Below are 19,169 nucleotides of genomic sequence, written 5' to 3'. Positions count from 1 at the left end.
CTTACAAGGTCTCACAGGCTTAATCCTGCACTGGGCTCTGTTAAGGTGGGCTCTCTTGTGCCCATATGAAGTCCCACTGAAGCCACTAGGACTCTATACAGGCACAGGCTGAGATAGAGAATCCCAGTGCAGGACTGGAACCTCATTAAGGTGCCTAAGTGGGGATATTGGTGCCTAAATTTAGCCACCCAAATTTGAAAATGTTGGCCCTGATTCCCAGACTGAGCAGAGAAATGGCTCCTACTGGCTCCTTGGATGGTCATGAAAATACTGTTTCATGGAAAGCATCAACCACTTTGCACAGAGGTCTGGATTTTGCAGGCTGGCAGCTGGAAAGAATGGTTGATAATTGACGTGACAAATTGCAGGACTCCGACAAAAGTAAGGGACTAAATCTGCATCCTAGTGAAGTCATTGGGGATTTTGCCGTTGAGTTCAGTTGAATCGGGAATTTGCCCACAGACTTTGTTTTTGGGCTGTTCTGTAGGGAAACTGGACTTCCTAACTGACGTAACGTGTTAAGACACAAAGCTGATAATGGGAACACGTCAACATGGTTAACTTCCATATCTTTGCCAGTATTATTCAGACCCTTCCTTTCTCTTGGGGCAGGGTTGTGCAGAGATGGGTTCCATCAAAACATGCCCCACTTGTTCTGCGATGGAGCCCAAGTAAAAGGAGGGCGTGTGCTGGCACTGTGAGTGAGTGACTCCATTCGTTCTCCCATTTAGACAAGAATGTTTGATCTGAACCATAAACAAGGCCAGAGACGCCCATCTTACACTCACCTGCATGGTGCTAGCCTGTTTTATATTTTGTCCCTGAAATGTACTGAGCACATGGATAATATTTCCCCCCTTTAGAATACTTGCCAGGTGTTTATTTGTCCTCTCTGGCAGGCGGGGGGTGTGTGAGTGAGGGGATGCTCCTTCACAGACAGGGAAATCACTCCAACTCTCTCTTCAGAGGGGTGGCAAAATTTTAAGAAGGGGGCTGTTCACGGTTCCCACTTGCCCCTGCTCATGTGTGGGGCCCCCTGACTGTGATGCAGCTTTGCATAGGCCCTGGGATCTGCCAGCATGCATTTTATCACAGGATGGGGGACCTTAGTAGATGAAAGGAATATAGTTGATGTAATATATTTGAATACAGCATTTATACCATCTCTCGTGGACTCTGAATTAAAAATAATTCATGTTGGCTTGGGTCAGAACACTAGCACATGGACTGAAAAGTGGCCAGAAGGTGTTAAACCAAAGGTAACGATAAACAGAAATGTCATGGAGTGTCATTGAGATTGATGTTAGCACCAGTTATCAGGCTGGATCCTAGGAGCAGCTCCATGTTGGTGCATTCAGTGTCTAATTTGTTACTAGGGTGACCAGACAGCAAGTGTGAAAAATCGGGACAGGGGGTGGGGGGTAATAGGAGCCTATATAAGAAAAAGACCCCAAAATCGGGACTGTCCCTATAAAATCAGGACATCTGGTCACCCTATTTGTAACCTAAGAGGTGTTGGGGCTCGAGAACATGTTTTAATTTCATAACTGATGAGGGGCTATGAACTGCCAAGCCTAGAGGTGTTGGGACTTACGAACTGCCAAGCCCAGAGGTGCTGGAGCTATGAATTGCCAAGCCGGGAGGAGTGGGGCCCCAGCCCTGACACAAAATAACCAGTGGGTGCATCCCTCTGCATGGGCAGAGCACCACTGGGGGCTCCACCAACATGAAACTCATTGTAAGCTGGTGGGCTTATTTAACATCTTAATTAATAACCTGGAAGAGTGGAGTAAATTGTCTGTCATTGAATTCATCACAGATGATGCTAAATTGGGACTGAAGCAAGTTCAGAGAAGAGCAACCAAAGATAAGGGGTGGTGGTGGAGAGACTGAATACTGAGGAAAGGTTAAAGGAGATGCCCACCACCTAATGCAGCACATGCCAGCAGAATTTTTAAATGGAGTAAACACCGAGCTGGGGCAGGAGCTATTTAGTGATACACCCAGGAGTAATTGAGATGAAGCTAAGGCAGGGAACAAGGCTTGAAATGTAGTAGGATTGAGGAGGGAATCGGGGCAGTGCTGCAGGATCAGCGGGGGGAGGGATGTAGCTACTCCCAGCAGCAGGGCAGGGCTGAGATGGAGTCTGCATGGCCCAGGGGTGCAGGCGGCAGTGTGCATCGCCTGCGGGCAGGTGGAGGAGGAACGCATCCCCCGCAGGGAGAGCAGGGCGGGGGGTACCTGGCCTGGGGCATCTCCCCCCGGCGCCGGCCGGCAGTGGTGCAGAGCTGAAGCTGGCTGTGCGTATGCGGGAGGGGAGGGGGAGCAGTGGGGCGCATCTCCCCCCTCCCACGGCTCGCGCGGGGCGCTCCGCCGCCCAGATACATTGTAGCCGAGAACTCGCACAGGGCTCGAGCCGGACCATTCCGAGCCGGGGGGGGGGGGGGGGAAGAAGTTCAGCAGCTGCCTTTTCGGGGCGCGCAGCGGGGAGGGAGCGCGCTCGGGTCCGGCCCGTGGCCGCGCGGAGGTGGGGGTCGGTGCGGAGGGGCGCAGTGCCGGGGGCGAGCTGCGGGGCGTGGCGGGTGGGGCTGCGGCGCCGCGGCTCCCCCCCCCGGGTGCAGTGGGCGGGTCCCGGGGTAGCTCGGGCTCCCGGCTGCGCGAGGGGGCATTTCCTGTTCGGCTTCTGGCGGCGGCGGGGCCATGGCGGCGACCGAGATCGCGCGGCAGGTGGTGAGCGCGGGGCCGGGCTGGGCTGCCCGGGCGGGGGCCCCCAGCGGCGCGGGGCCGGGGCTGGGCCGGGCCCCGGGGAGGCGGGCGGGGGCTCGGCTGGCGGCGCGCCGGGGCTGCGGGGAGCTGCCCGCCCGGGGAGCGATGCTGGGGCGTTGCCGATGCCGAATGAATGGCTGCCCCGAGCGGCTCCCTCCATCCCCGGAACCCGGGCTGCGAGCGGGACTCGTGCCGCTCCCGTGCCCGCGGGCTGGGGCGGGGGGACGAGCTGCTCCCCAGGTCCCCGCTGAGCCCCCTAGGGGAGATGGGCGGGACTGGAGATTGTGCGGCTCCCTGGCTCCGCGGGCTCGCACGTCCCCATTGCTCCAGAGGCAAAGTTTGGAGGCGAGCTCTGCCACCCACCGGGTAGCTCTATAGCTCTTCCCCCTCCTCTCCCGGGGATCTCGGCTTTCACACTCACACCCCCCAGGGGATCCCGGCTTTCACCCTCTTCTCTTTCCTCCTCCCCACCCCCGGATCCTAGCTTTCACCCCCGCTCCCTACTTCGCGATCCCAGCTCCCCATCGCGGAGAGGGGCCAAGTGTGGCCCGTGTTTAAAGGGGAGAGTTTCTGTGGCTTCAGGGCTCTGCTGCGTTTGCAGCTCATCTGCTCAATGTCACATGTAGCGCTCCGTGCCACCGTGAAAGCCCAAGGGACTAATGAACCAGACAGGAAGGATGGGTCCATGGTTAGGATGCTACCTTGGTGCTTGGGAGGCTGGGTTCAATTCTAGGCATGGCCACAGGCTTCCCTGTGACAAGTCACTGTGCTTCACTTCCCCCTCTGCAAAAATGATAATAGCACCTCCCTGCTTTACAAGGGTGCTGTGATGTTGCATACAGTGCTGGGGTGCTCTAAGTGCATGCTCTAGCTCAGTGGCTCTCAAACTTTTGTACTGGTGACCCCTTTCACACAGCAAGCCTCAGAGTGTGATCCCCCCTATAAATTAAAAACACTTTTTAATATCCTTAACACCATTATAAATGCTGGCGGCAAAGCAGGGTTTGGGGTGGAGGCTGACAGCTCGCGACCCCCCCCATGTAATACCCTGGTGACCCCCTGAGGGGTTCCGACCCCCAGTTTGAGAACCCCTGCTCTAGCTAGGTGAGGGGGAAGGGTTCCTAGTTAATCCACCCTCTGCTGAGGATGAGAGGGAGTTGTATGCATGGTTCTAGTGGTGTGCAACTAATTCATCTTCAGGGCAGGGGTCGGCAACGTTTGGCATGCAGCTTGCCAGGTTAAGCACCCTGGCGGGCTGGACCAGTTTTATTTACCTGCTGACGCGGCAGGTTCGGCCGATCGTGGCCCCCACTGGCCGTGGTTCGCCGTCCTGGGCCAATGGGGGCGTCGAGAAGCGGCGCGGGCGAGTGATGTGCTGGCCGCGGCTTCTCGCCGCCCCCATTGGCCTGGGACGGTGAACCGCGGCCAGTGGGGGCCGCGATCGGCCAAACCTGCCGCGTCAGCAGGTAAATAAAACTGGCCTGGCCCGCCAGGGTGCTTACCCTGGCGAGCCGCGTGCCGAACGTTGCCGACCCCTGCTTCAGGGTATGTCTACACAGCATTTTTGAGCCCTCAGGAGCAAGCCCTGCAGCCCGGGTGGACCAACTTGGGGTAACAAGACTCATGCTAATGCTCTAGAAATAGCTGTGATGATGTGGTTTGGGCTCTGGAGCCTAGGGAGGGAGATGGCTGTTAGAGCCCAAGCTGTATCTTTAAAATGCTATATCTATACAGCTGTTCTAGCACAAGCCCCACTTGCCCAAGTCTGTCAACCCAGGCGGGGTGGCTTGTTCCCACAGGTTGCAAAACACTGTGTAGATATCTCTTAGAGGTTAGACCTGAAGGGCCTATGAGGTCATCTTGCCATAGCTGGGCTCTGGAATAGAAGGCTAATGTGGTATTACCAACAAGGAATATCCTTGGTTGATCCTGTAGTTATTTTAAAAATAATGTGGCTTTATGACTAAAACTTGGAGTTCATATAGTCGCACTGTCCCTAACTCATCCTGTTATGACAAGATGTTGCATTTATCTAATCTTGGATCAAAAGGCTTCACAGGAAAGTGACTGGTGCCAAATCCATCATAAATGCAGTAAGAATTAACTTTTATATTTGGAGGATTAGGGATGTTAGCGAATTTTCTGTTGATTTCTAATATTAATGGGAAAGTCTTGTGCAGCTTCCATTGCTGTGAATCCTTGTTTACTTGGCATTGTTTCCCATCCATAAAGAGCCATACTTGACCATTTTTGTTCTTTGCTTATTAACAGCTCACTTTGCTAATAGACTTTTGAATCTTTCCTGCATTGCAGACATCACTTAGAACGCAAACAAGGCTCTTCCACGCCCATCTATCTTGGGCCGCTCTTTGCATGTCCCTGTGCTATTAAGCGCCATACGTTTTCTCTTTCTGAGTAGTATTTGATTTAGCTCCTTTTGCATTTTCCTCCAGCTGCTCATGGCACACCTGCTCTGGCTTCATTCTTCGCACATGTCCCAAATATTTCCATCTCCTTTTCTGGATAACTCTAGCTATAAGGGGTTGTGGAACATGGATGAATCTCTGCATTTGTTATAAATTGATTTAATTTAATACCTAGTATTTTTCTATGGCATTTACTTTTGAAGGCATTTAGACATTTGTCTGTACTTTTGGCGGATTTCCAGCTTTCATATCCATATGTTAAGACGGGAATACCATTTGAGTTGAATATTTAGTTTGGTTTCTAAGCTGTAAATTTTCGATGACCACATCTTGGTTAAACTGGTGTTTGCAGCCTTTGCCTTGCCAGTTGGTGACATTATTTCCTTCTGGACATCCCCCTTGGCATATTGTCATGGTATGAAAATTGGCACACTTCTTGTATTTCTTTGCCTTCTAAAATAAAATTCAGCATTGCATTCTCGTAAAGGGCTGTTGCACAGGACTGTTAAACACTCATGTGATATGGCATGGCTACTGTTGCAAGGCAATGTAGACAGCTAGCTATTCACATTGTGTGATTTAAAAAAAAAACATTTTTATTAGACAGACAAAAAATGAATGTCACGAACTGAAAATTTCTTTATCCTGATAGATGACTCATGCTGTCGTGGGCCCAGACTTGAGGCAGTGGTTTGTTGTGCAGTCAGTCGTAGCATGGTGGAGAAGAGCACGGTTATCTTTTGAGAGCAGTTTACATTGTATAAGAAGGGTGGGGGTTGGATGGCACCAGGGATTTGTTGTGGGGATACATAATCTTTCGTCCCTATGTTGTCACTTTGATACCAGCCCAGGTCAGTAGTAATGGAAAATTATTACCATTTAATGGCTGTTGAGTAGTCTCTAGGAAATAAGTGTGGTATCGATCCAGTTTCCAGGGAACATGTATCCACAGCACAAAAATGATTGCTGTTATTGTCAGCCTCTGCGGTGATGCAAAGAATGAACTCCCCCCTTATCTCTAGAAGGCAGTTCTTTCTGCTCATGGTTGAGGCACCTTAGCAGGGCAGTGTAGATGGAGCTTCGGCTACTTTCTCTGTAGATGAATAGGTCCAAGTCTCAGTTGTTGTGAATCTGACACCTTTCGTGAGCAATAAAATCCTGATCCTGCAAGCTGATCAAATAGGTCCCATGTAGGCATTAGGCTTCTGCCCATGATGAAGTCCCATCCCATCTCCTAGAACTGGAAGGGACCTTGAAAGGTCATCGAGTCCAGCCCCCTGCCTTCACTAGCAGGACCAAGTATTGATTTTGCCCCAGATCCCTAAGTGGCCCCCTCAAGGACTGAACTCACAACCCTGGGTTTAGCAGGCCAATGCTCAAACCACTCCCTCCCCCCAAGTCATTGGGTCTCTGCTTGGATGAAGGGGTTCATGTTGCAGAGAGGCGGACAGCTTGCAGGATCAGGGTCTAGATTTGCATAGGAAGCTGTCATATGTAATTTATATAGTATAAAATTGAAAGTAATGGGCGGAGGGGTGCTGACCGTTTTTTCATATCCTATTTTTTTGATGGAGGGAATTTTTCCTGGGAAAATATCCAAATAGTCTGACATCTCGGCAACCTTTGGCAAGGGCATCAAGAAGTGTTAGTAATGGCGCTGTCAGAGTCTGGAATTGCAGAAGCACTTGACTGTTCTTGGATGTTGAATGGATGATCAGTGCAATCGAGTTAGAGGAGACTGCCATCGTTTCTTCTTGGTGAATTCAAAACCACTTTTTTTTAAATTAGCCTACTGATTTATTCAGTAATAACTGGGAAAGAAAAAGAAACATGAAGCCCTTTTCCTTCACAAATGTAATGCAGGCATCTGAAGTATAGCTATTTACACTGCCCATCAGGGATTTCTGTCATTGCATAAAAGAACCACATACTTGTACAAGTCAAAAGTAGTCAGTGAAAGTGCTATTTTAGGCTGTCTTCTGATCAGAGCCAACCGGGGTCTAAATTAAGTGGGTATCAAATACAGAGTCTTGCTCCCAGAAAGTGAAGTTGCTCCAAAATTCTTCTTGCTTAAAGATGAAGTGAAAATCTTTTTATCTGTTAAAAAGTTAGACATGGTTATCAAAGGACAAACTTCTTAGAAGAAACAGATAGTGGCCTTACCCAAATAAGCTCTTTTTTGTACAAGTTTCTGGACAACTTCTTTGTTAAGCAAATTAGAAAATGTGTGACCCAGATTTTACATCCCAGACTACCTTAAAATTCTTATTGAGGGCAGTCCATGGCAGAAGCTCTCGAGCGCATCCAAGCAAATTCAGTACAAAATACTGCACCGACTGAAATATTTTCCTTCAGTTTTGAGCAAAATTAATTCAGGTCTGCATTGAAGCACTCAGTATGATTTGTCACCCTCACTCATACCTTGTTTATGACCTAGACATTACATGTCGCAATATCCTGAGGACTGAGCCTTCATTTTGTACATTGAGGCTCTGGTCCTGAAACCGTGTATTTGCATAAATAGGCTGTGGGCAGGCAGAACATTTTTTTGTCCATGAGTCTCCTCTCCCCACAGATTTTCTCATTTCTGATGATTTTCTGGTATGCCCCAAGCAGCCTGAGTCTAAACCATTACTTTCCAATACATTTCACTGCTTCTTATCTCTCAACTACTGGACTAAAGTGCCAAGGAAAATTAGTGGAGCTTTCTTAGGTGAGCTCCACTATATTTCATAGCGATGGGTTTCATTTTATGACTGTTCTAATTTCCATATTTCAGGGCTGTTTATTGTTACAACTCTCCTTCCTTGTGTATAGCAGCTTGATATTCCAAGTTATTTTTACATAGTCTTTGTGTTTTAATGGGGGAGGTTAATGTACTATGATTCAAAAATCAGTTATTTACACAGTATTTGCTGCTTTGTCTGTAACGGATGTGCAGTGTGGTTTAACAGCATTTTAAAACCACAGGTGACTAGAGAAGAGTGAACAGGAAGTGAATTGTAGATAGAGTTCTACTTGGTGAAATGTGCCTTGCCTCTTGTTCCATCTGTATCACATTTATATTTAGGGATGAAGAGAAAAAATATGTTCTGAATGAGAGCCTATGCTTCCACCCACATTCCCGGTAGCAAATTGGGTTGGATTCTTAGAGTTTCAGTGTTTTAGGTAATATTCCAGCGCTGCAGATTTAAGATTTGGTATTGAAAATGCACTTGATATTTCTTCCTGTCTCTAGTTAGAATCCTGTTTGTGATTCCTTCTCTGTTGCTTTTGTTAGTGCTCATCAGTGGAGTGTTTCCACTAGGTTACTGAGGTAGTGACGCACACTTAGTGGAGACAAAACAGTGCCTGAGATTATTCTGTTGGTTTTTATTTGTGTGCATGTGTGTGTGTTAACTTATGCTTGCAAAGGCTGTGTGTATTACAATCTGATTCACCTCTTCTTCCTCCTGTGTACAATATTCTCTAATTGTTACTCCTTTTTGAATTACTAGAATGCAGAGCTGCATACTCAGAAAGCCTTTGAGATAAAGGTGACTAGAATGGATTCCTCTTATAAACATGTGATTTGGAGGCAAGGTGCTTTGGAATTCATCAAGCGCCATATTTGGTGAACATGTTGGCAGGAGGAAGCAGACTCGCACACAAAATATGGCTGGGGGAACATATTTACCCATAACAAGGCTGTAAATATGGCTAATGGCTGGAATGTATTGTGGAGCCTCAGATTAAAAAAAAATAGCATCTATGTCTTAGTTTATTCCAAATGCATTTCTTGATAGCATTTTCCCTGTTCTAAAATATAGTTTAGTTCAATGAAAGAAAAACACATTTTATGGCCTTTTAAAAAAGGATTTTAGATATGTAAAGATCTAAATCTGAGACTAAAAAAAAGTGACATTGATGCATTCTCTCACACTGGTTTTGGCCACCTGATTACTGTAATACTTCTGACAAACTAATGATGCGTTTAAAAAGCCGAATGTGAATTTTCTGCACTGGAGAGTGAAATGCCTTATTTAGGGAGATGCCTTGAATGAGAGAAATGTCATTGTGGGGGGAAACTGTTCTTGCTATCACATTTGCATGCAAATATATGAAATTAACACTGAAATACAATTTTTGGATGAGTCAGACTTGGAATATGAACTTTTGCAAATAGTTGAGGTATTTTTATGCAGATTTCTAGCTTGTGTCCAGAATGACTTATCATAAGTTGACCTTTGCAGCAGCCAGGTGGACATTTCAAAAAGGCTGACAGTGAGAAGTGAGCCACCTGTTTGCTGCTCTGTGTATCTGGGATGGGGCGGGGGATGGATAATCCTTTTTGTTTCCAGGCCCATATCTCTCTTTCACGGGCAGGTGTAGGAGTCAGAATAAGGACCTGCATCCTTTCACTCCTACCCCCTCTGCTGAACTCCTGAGGTGGTGCCTGCATAGCTGCTGTTAATTAGTTTTGTAGTAGTGCTGTTTGTGGCCCAGGAATGGATGGAGCCTTGGGGCAGCCACTCTCCCTGCATTGTTTCCAGCTGGGAGTTGCTGCTGTTTGAAAGTCTCTTCTGGGTTGGACCCAGTGCAGCCCTATGGGGATTTAGCTACTGGAACCTAGGCTGCCAGATGTTGGGGGTGGCAGTGTGTTGCTGAGGAGCCATTGTTGACGCAAGACTGTGCGACTCTAGGGGTTGGGATTGTCCTTCTCTACAGATCCCCACGATTGAGATGCAGCACTCATGCATGTCCCCAAATCTCTTCCATCTGGGAAGACTAGCATTTAGAAATGTGTTCAACTCAGAGAGTTTTTCTGGACAGTCTGTTGCCTCTTGTGGATAAATGTGCTGGAAAGTACATGGTCTGCCAACAAACACTAATTATGTATAGTATTGTCTGTAACTTGGACAGCAGCAATCCCAGAAGTATAATACACCTCTACCTCGATATAACACTGTCCTCGGGAGCCAAAAAATCTTACCGCGTTATAGGTGAAACCGCGTTATATTGAACTTGCTTTGATCCACCGGAGTGTGCAGCCCCGCCCCCCCGGAGCACTGCTTTACCACATTATATCCAAATTCGTGTTATATTGAGTGGCGTTATATCGAGGTAGCGGTGTATGTAGACATGGAAAAGATCTGTTAGGCCATCTAGTCCATCTGTCTGCAGTGTGGGTTTATTCCCTGTTGGTCCCTGCAATAATGGCAATTGTGTCTATTGCTAATTGTCATTATTAGGATTTTACTGAACTTTAATTGGTTAACTAAGATGTTTGCATTTGCAACGATACAGAAAATGTTGCCATATTCAACAGCTCTCCATTTAGGTTGTGTTGGTAGCAACAGTTGTTACAATAACAAGTCACGGGAACCAGATGGTATTCACTCAAGAGTTCTGAAAGAACTCAAATGTGAAATTGCGGGACTATTAACTATGGTTTGTAACCTGTCCTTTAAATCAGCCTCTGTACCCAATGACTGGAAGATAGCTAATGTAACGCCAATATTTAAAAAGAGCTCTAGAGGTGATCCCGGCAATTACAGACTAACGTCAGCACCGGGCAAATTAGTTGAAACAATAGTAAAGAATAAATTGTCAGACACATAGAAGAACCCATAAATTGTTGGGTAAAAGTCAACATGGTTTCTGTAAAGGGAAATCATGTCTTACTAATCTATTAGAGTTCTTTTAAGGGGTCAACAAACGTGGATAAAGGGGATCCAGTGGACATAGTGTACTTAGATTTCCAGAAAGCCTTTGACAATGTCCCTCACCAAAGGCTCTTACGTAAATTAAGTTGTCATGGGATAAGAGGGAAGATCCTTTCATGGATTGAGAACTGGTTAAAAGACAGGGAACAAAGGGTAGGAATAAATGGTAAATTTTCAGAATGGAGTGGGGTAACTAGTGGTGTTCCCCAAGGGTCAGTCCTAGGACCAATCCTATTCAACTTATTCATAAATGATCTGGAGAAAGGGGTAAACAGTGAGGTGGCCAAGTTTGCAGACGATACTAAACTGCTCAAGATAGTTAAGACCAAAGTAGATGGTGAAGAACTTCAAAAAGATCTCGCAAAACTATGTGATTGGGCAACAAAATGGCAAATGAAATTTAATGTGGATAAATGTAAAGTAATGCACATGGGAAAAAATAACCCCAACTACACATACAATGTGATGGGGGCTAATTTAGCTACAACTAATGAGGAAAGAGATCTTGGAGTCATTGTGGATAGGTCTGAAGACGTCCATGCAGTGTGCAGCGGCAGTCAAAAAAGCAAACAGGATGTTAGGAATTATTAAAAAAGGGATAGAGAATAAGACGGAGAATATCTTATTGCCCTTATATAAATCCATGGTACGCCCACATCTTGAATACTGCATACAGATGTGGTCTCCTCATCTCAAAAAAGATATACTGGCATTAGAAAAGGTTCAGAGAAGGGCAATTAAAATGATTAGGGGTTTGGAACGGGTCCCATGTGAGGAGAGATTAAAGAGGCTAGGACTTTTCATCTGGGAAAAGAGGAGACTAAGGGGGGATATGATAGAGGTATATAAAATCACGAATGGTGTGGAGAAAGTGAATAAGGAAAAGTTATTTACTTGTTCCCATAATATAAGAACTAGGGACCACCAAATGAAATTAATGGGCAGCAGGTTTAAAACAAATAAAAGGAAGTTCTTCACACAGCGCACAGTCAACCTGTGGAACTCCTTGCCTAAGGAGGTTGTGAAGGCTAGGACTATAACAGGGTTTAAACGAGAACTAGGTAAATTTATGGAGGTTAAGTCCATTAATGGCTATTAGTCAGGATGGGTAAGGAATGGTGTCCCTAGCCTCTGTTTGTCAGAGCGTGGAGATGGATGGCAGGAGAGAGATCACTTGATCGTTGCCTGTTATGTTCACTCCCTCTGGGGCACCTGGCATTGGCCACTGTCGGCAGACAGGATACCGGGCTGGATGGACCTTTAGTCTGACCCAGTACAGCCATTTTTATGTTCTTAATACTTACACTTTACAGCTATGTTGTGTTTCAGTTGTCTGAGTATTGGGAAGGCTTATAACTTTGTTACTAATTCTTTCTAACCCTCAAGTTATATTGACATTTTATTACAAAATAGCTATAATTACTGATGATTAACTTCTGTTTTCCAGGGGAGGGTCATTTGTGTTGCTTCCATTATAGGGAAAGGCTTGAGGGTCCCATGCATCAAAGCTATAATAATTATAAATAAACTGTATACACACATAATTGCAGCTGTTTAAACATAGTTCTCTAATATATTTCTGTGGCAAAGCAACTTTGCAACACAAGAGGAATCGGGTATTTTGTTTGCATTATCTGGAGCCGTTTATTAAGCAGTGAGGGAAGTATTTGACAAGAAGAAAAGATTTACAGTATGTACAGATCTGTTTTTGGACTGTTCAGCAGAAGGAAGAAGTGACACATTTCTCTTGGGAGGTCTTAAAAAGTGTATATCAATTAGAGTGTTGTACTTAGAAGTAACTTCTAAAAATGTGTTTTAAATCATTCCAGGGTGAAGGTTGCCGTACTGTCCCTCTTTCTGGACATGTGGGATTTGACAGTTTGCCTGACCAGCTGGTTAATAAGTCAGTTAACCATGGCTTCTGTTTCAACATCCTGTGTGTGGGTGAGTATTTATTTCCATTTTGGGAGATTGTATTGATGAACAAGGCTGCTCTGCAGCCAGAAGTCATGTGTAGGTAATTGGGTTAACAAGGTAGCTTTGATTTATTCAGAATGCAATTTTTTTTGTCATCTGATCCATTTTCAGTAACTAAATGAGATTTACAGGCACTCTGAGAAGTCTGCTGCTGAAATTAGGGGAAATGTAATGTGCAATTCTATTGAGCAAAAGAACTGTAGAAATAATGTCTAAGATCCCTGGCTTTTTTGTGTGTGTGGGGGAGGATTTTTTCCCCATATTTTAATGCAATGCTTTTAGTAGAAAATAAGATGTTCAAGTCAAATAATTTGATACGAGGCCTTCTTTGGATTGTCAGTTATTAAACAATAATTGTACTGGTCTTAAAAAGCAAACAATGTTTTTTTTTGTTTTTGTTTTCTTTTTCCTTATCCACTTTTCTTCTGTACGTGTGTGTGCGTGCGCGTGTGTTTGCACGGGAGTTAAGTTAGTGTTTGGACCAGGCTTTGTGTGTCTCAGCATTGTCTAAGCTGCCCTCACACAGATCTGTCAGGGCACCTCAGTCATGGTGTGCTGTTAGTGTATGATTTTATATCTTATCACCATAGTATCTGATGGAGTCTATATAGTCTTTCGTGGGATTACAGCACCAAATGGCCCTTTCTTAGCACAGGTTGAAAACTATATGAAATTAGGTACTGGTGTCAGTGTGGATAAACATTCTTTAATAACTAATGGAACAAAACTGCCATACTTCTGCTGACTGACCTAAGCCCAGAAATAAGTGTGTTTGCTGCTTTACTGCTGCTGTTCCAGGTAGACTGCACATGCAGATCTCTGGTTTCAAGGTACTGTTGATAGACAAGGGCAGAGGCAAAGGAAGAGATGATTCTAGTACTTAATAAGAGCAAAATTTCCCCCTCAAATCCTAATGACCTGTCTTGACTCTGACAGTTGGTGCTCACTCTGTGTGAAGTTCTCTCCAGGTTTGTCTACACTGCAATAGAACACTTGTGGGCCTGTGTCCGCTGATTCGGGCTCGTCAGGCTATAAAATTGCAGTATAGATGCTTGGGCGGCTCTAGCCCAAGCCTGCGTGTCTACACTGCAGTTTTATAGCCCTGCAGCCCAAGCGCTATGAGCTCATGTCAGCTGACACTGGCCAGCTGCAGGTGTCTTATTGTAGTGTAGACAGACCCTCCTTGTCCATGAAAGATCCATGCATGCAATGCAGTGTGTGGCACTTATCCGCTGTGGAGTTCATAGAGAGAAATTCAGACAGGAAGAGCAGAATGGCAAGAGTTGAGTTCTGCCAAATGGAGCTGAGAGGAAAACTTTCTCTTACAATGGAATTCCTCTGAGAAGATAAACTTCATTAACAAATGGAGGTCATTGTATGGCTCAGTTGTGATTCCAGGGCATGTGTTTGATATACCCTGTTTACATCATAGATAAAACACTGTTCCCAAAGATGGAACTCCAACAGTATTTTCTTTGCTGTTGTGTTGTTTTACTCTTCTTTCTTTTGCAGTTAAGGAGCAGTGTTTCTTCTAACATATAGGTGTGACTGCAGGTTTCTCTTTAGATTATGTATTCTCCTTGATACGTGGAGAGCAGTTGAATACTACTGCTTGTTTCTTTCCTGCATGCAGGACAAAACTTTAACATAACAATCAAACATTAATCAATATGAATAACAAGGGTTCATCAAGATTAATATTATCACAGTGAATGTTACAGGTATTAATAACACCGATCGTATAAATAATCATTACAGAACAGACACTTCTACTATCTTAGTTTCATTTTCTGTAATTAAATTTTTTTTAATTAACTTTACCCTAGGAAAAATTATATAGATGACTTGGCAAAGGGCAGACTATAAACTTTCTTCGGCCTTATTTGAATGGTTCATGTTGTTAAATGTTTGTATTTCTTATAAGTGTTTGGGTTAAATTCATGTTAATAAAATCAAACTCTTAAACATTCTGAAAAAATACCTTTCACCTCTCCATTTGTCAGGTTTAATTAACATAACAGCATCGTCAGTTTTTCTCATCCAGAAAGTCTTCCAGGAGAGTCGTAAAGACATGACATTTTAATGCAAAAACACAAGAAGGGAAAGAATAGGCTTAGTTCTGTGCTATTTTGATACATCTTAAAACATTTAAAAAAAAGGCACAAACTAATTCCCACCCCCCCTTTTTTACTAACCTCTTTTAATACACAGTATTTACAGAGAGAATTCTTTTAACAGGAAACGGTTACTCAACTGGTTTATAACAAATTGCACAGTAAGACAGTTAAATATGAAAGAGCAACATTTAAACACTTCAATCACAAGTAACCTTTGTTGGAAAAAGGAGACTATGTAGATATTTTTAATAGATACCACATTGGTTGTAAGCCTGTTATTCTGCTCTTACTGAATCCCTTAATGTGATTACATTTAATTAAAGAACGATTTGGAAGTGACTTTTAACGATTAATTCAGATTAAGGGCAATTTTCAGCTGTCTTCTGCCGAAATCGATCTTTGATTTGAGACGAAAGCCAAAAATGGGGAGTGAAAAATAACTGAGCAACCTAGTAGAAGCCATGAGGTTCATGAACAGAATCCCTGATAATTATCCCTCAGGGTAACCGTTTCGCTCCCATAGCTGTAGCGATAAATGCTGGTTGCCTTCCACTTCAGGGCATTACTTGGATTAATATTTTGGTGCCTCAGACTGTTTCCTTTGTGCTGTCTACATTATTTAGTGACATGCAGAGAGATAGTAGAATTGGGTGGCTGAGCTTCAGTGAGTTTTCTCAATATAGGCCAGTGCAGATTATGGTCATGTTAGACTGGTATTCCACTGTACACAAGTGGTTCCTCCCCCTCAGGGAATCTTTAAAATGAAAATATCTGCTCCTCTTCCGTTTGGAGCCATGAGAAACTGACAGAGCCCCACGTTGGTACTTGATCTCATCGTTTGTGACATAGCCACTCTGAGAAAGGAGACCCAGCTCCAGCAGATAAGAATGGTCTCTAATTTCTTCACAAACTGCGTTTCCCAGTTTCGCAAGCCTATGCTTCTCGTTATTTGCATGCAGCGTAGTTGTAGTCTCGCTATTTGACAGCTCTGTACTAAGAAGTGAAACTGTGTTCATGTTTGTAGCCTAAATTGAGCCCTGGTGTTAGAGGTTCTAGTCTAGGTACCATTAACAGTTGTGCTGTTGGATGCCGGGGCTGAAGTTGGTTCATGCTCTGTCTAGTGCTTTTGGGATGATGTGATCATTACAGTTCTCAATTGCACTGTTCCCAAAGAGAACACTTTACTTGTCTGAAGCAGATTTGACAGCAAAACTGGGTAGATTCAAAGGCGTCTGGCTGACATGTCAATCTATGGTGTCAAGAGACTGGAATCACCCTAGGTGCTTGCAGTGCTTGATGATAACAGAGCAGTAATGTTTCTGAGCTGTGACTTTGAAGGGGCCATTGCAAAACTGTAATATCTTTAGATCTGTGGTCTTGATCAGAATGGGTTCAACATAAGGAAGTTGCTTACAATACAAGAGTGCTCCTGAGAAGAGGAGAGGGAAGTATATTGTATGGAGTTTTCTGGATTTGGGGTCAAATTCTGCCTTCATGTGCACGTATGCAGTTTCTGTTGATTTCAGTGGAGTTGTGTGGTCATAACGCACAGGAGAATTTGTGTCATTGAATATAAAATTAACTTTCGAGCCAATAGTAGTACAATCTTTGTCTCTTTAAGTCGCCTGAAAACCTACTGATAGTTGGTTTTTTGTTTTGTTTTGTTTTTTTCATCATTGTTTCACCTGCCTGGAAATGGCCGCTGCCTGTCACTTGATGGCTTCAAAGTACCTCCTTTGAAATGATACTCTCTTGAAATGATTCCTCTTTTGTCCTCAAGCTCCTTAATGAAGCAGAACCAAAACCGCACACAAATTACAAGGGATCCCCCTACCACAGGCTGGTATAGAGATTGTCTGTGTGGGAAGATTTCCCAGCACACAGATATTATTTTGTTATAATGGAACTTTGGAAGTGGAGTAAATATTCTAGAATAAAATCACTTTTATTTTGGAATAGTGGCCATCTAGGAACTTTATACTAGCAGCTATAGCAAAATAATTGTACCAGGTTAGCTATGCTGGGAAACTTCCCCACGCAGACAAGCCCTAAGGGAACTATTGTTATATATATATTATATAGTATATTCAAAGTCATGTTGCTTTTGCTTTTCAGTAAAAGCAGGCTGTCCGAGCTTCCTGATACAGCAAGTTACAACAATGGCAGGTCACCACTACCTCCCTTTCCTTTCCCTAAACTAATTCCCAGACATGCATTCGGGGTGGGGGTGGAGGGGCAAAGACTGCTGTAGTATTGCATGATCCTTAGATACATCTTCCAGTACTGAACTCTGGGTGTGTGTAATCTTGACATCAGGCAGCAGCTTCTCCAGTAAGGATCCTCTTGTTAGTATTTTCACACTGTAACACTCACAGTAATAAACCTCCCTTCATCCTCATCCATCGTTTCTGTTTTCTGGAGAAGATTCTAATGCTGTCAGCTGGAATAAGCCCATACTACTTTGCCTCTTGTCCTTTTTACCATACCATCTGTTCCATCTGGACTTCTTTCTCTGTATAAGAAGCAATTGGCACCATTCACGTCATCTTGCCAGCTGAAATTTCCCTCCATGCTCGGCAGGAACTCCTGAGATCCAGTAATAATCCTTCACTTTATCCCTTGTTCATTTTAAAATAGCTTTGTTCCCTAGTTTCAGTCAGGCGTCTCTTAAAAATAGCAGAGTTCCTTAAAAACTGAAAATGATTTGAAAATCTCATGTCATTTTTTACATTAATGCTGATCCCTCGACTCATCTTTTGTATTTCTCCGATCTTACACCAAGAAATTCATTTCTCTCTTGTTTATAGTCAGTTGTGCTTTCAGATTCTTAGTGCTGCAGTGTTTGGGTTTTTCAACATGGCAGGGAAGTATTTATTATTTTAAAAACTTAAATCTTCATTTTATTTACACACACACACACTGTCACTCGTGGTTTTGGTTGCAGCATTTCCATTGGTGTTAGTTTTATCGTAAATTTGGGTTAAGTTTTATTTGGTGGATGTCCCTCTTGAATCAAAAATACAAAAAATTGTCTTAATTGGGATTTGAAAAGAAAACCTATGGAAACCGATTTAGTCACTTTCACATTTATAAGATTTTGTTTTTACAAAACCTAAATTTGTGTGGATCTAAATTTACTTACATTGTCCCTGCTTAAAGCAACTGATATATGATTTTATGCTGCACCACTGAAGTCCGTGGGAGCTTTCCCATTGACTTTGATGGGTTCAGGATTAGGCCCTGTATTTCTCTTTTCTTTTTTATTACTGAAGACACTGTCTTGAAAACATGTTCTTTTTAAGGGGTCACCTGCTTCTTCTCCCACATGAAGTCACACTGACATTGCAGTCCTGTATCTGTTGTGTTGCAACCAGATTATATTGATTTTAGGTGAGCGGTAATTAGCGGGTGTAGGCTCTATAGAAGCAAAGTTCTTGTTTTTGTGCAAAAGCCCTTACTGCTAAAGAGTGTGAGGGAAGGGAGACGGCAAAAAGGGATGACTTAATATCAGAATTATTTCTAAATGGTTTTCCAGGGGCACGGTCAGCTATTTAAGGTTTACCGAATTTTAGACATGACCATTGCTGGTACACGAACGGGGAAATGCATAGTAGGAAAGTGTGCACAAACCGGAACAATGAATGTGTTTCCTTATTTTTCATACACTGTGTTCTGTCTAGGTACAGGTTCCGTCTAGTTTCTCTACTCTCCCGATCCTGAGTCGCCCGGTTGAGCATGTTCCCATTGAAGTCAGTGGCAAAATTCCCTTTGATTTCAATGAGAGCAGAATTCAGCCCTTGTTTGTTGTACCATGCATGCTTCCTGACTCCGAGATTTCTCAGGGAGACTGGCATCCATCTGAACATGCATGCTGCTACTTCACCATTCTTATCCCACCAGTAAACGCAGTACAGCTTGGCAGGAATTGCTGGAAATACCACAGCCTTCGCAAAATCTGTTTAGATTTTCTTTTTTTAAACTACCATCTTCCTGGAATCCTTGAGAAAGTCCTCGTGGGGTCATAACAGGCATCTATTTGTGCTTTCTGCTGTCTTCGCTCTCAGCGGATGTCTTGAAATCCTGATCTAAATTCTGGAAATAGTTGCTGCGCTCAGCCATGCTTTACATATTTGCTCTCTGTTTGGCTCCTACATTGGGGCTGGGCAAGCAGGTGCCCA

At 44.1% G+C, this 19,169-nt stretch overlaps 1 protein-coding gene across 5 annotated transcripts in view; it reads left to right on the top strand.

Moving 5' to 3' along the window:
- The first annotated feature begins 2,628 nt into the window (after positions 1-2,628).
- The window catches only part of SEPTIN6 (septin 6), a 42,618-nt gene continuing 26,077 nt past the window's right edge, over positions 2,629-19,169 (top strand). For 4 of the 5 annotated variants that reach the window (XM_054039597.1, XM_054039594.1, XM_054039596.1 and 1 more), the window contains exons 1-2: positions 2,629-2,730; positions 12,727-12,841. In XM_054039597.1, coding sequence (XP_053895572.1) covers positions 2,701-2,730; positions 12,727-12,841 — 145 coding nt within the window. In that variant the 5' untranslated portion in view covers positions 2,629-2,700. The remainder of the gene's footprint in view (positions 2,731-12,726; positions 12,842-19,169) is intronic. The other variant, XM_054039595.1, reaches the window with a different exon arrangement.

The sequence above is a fragment of the Malaclemys terrapin genome, chromosome 9, assembly GCF_027887155.1.
Source record: "Malaclemys terrapin pileata isolate rMalTer1 chromosome 9, rMalTer1.hap1, whole genome shotgun sequence".
In the NCBI taxonomy this organism is placed as follows: domain Eukaryota; kingdom Metazoa; phylum Chordata; order Testudines; family Emydidae; genus Malaclemys; species Malaclemys terrapin.
Note: the sequence above shows the minus strand (reverse complement) of the source record. Positions and strands in the feature narration are given on the sequence as shown.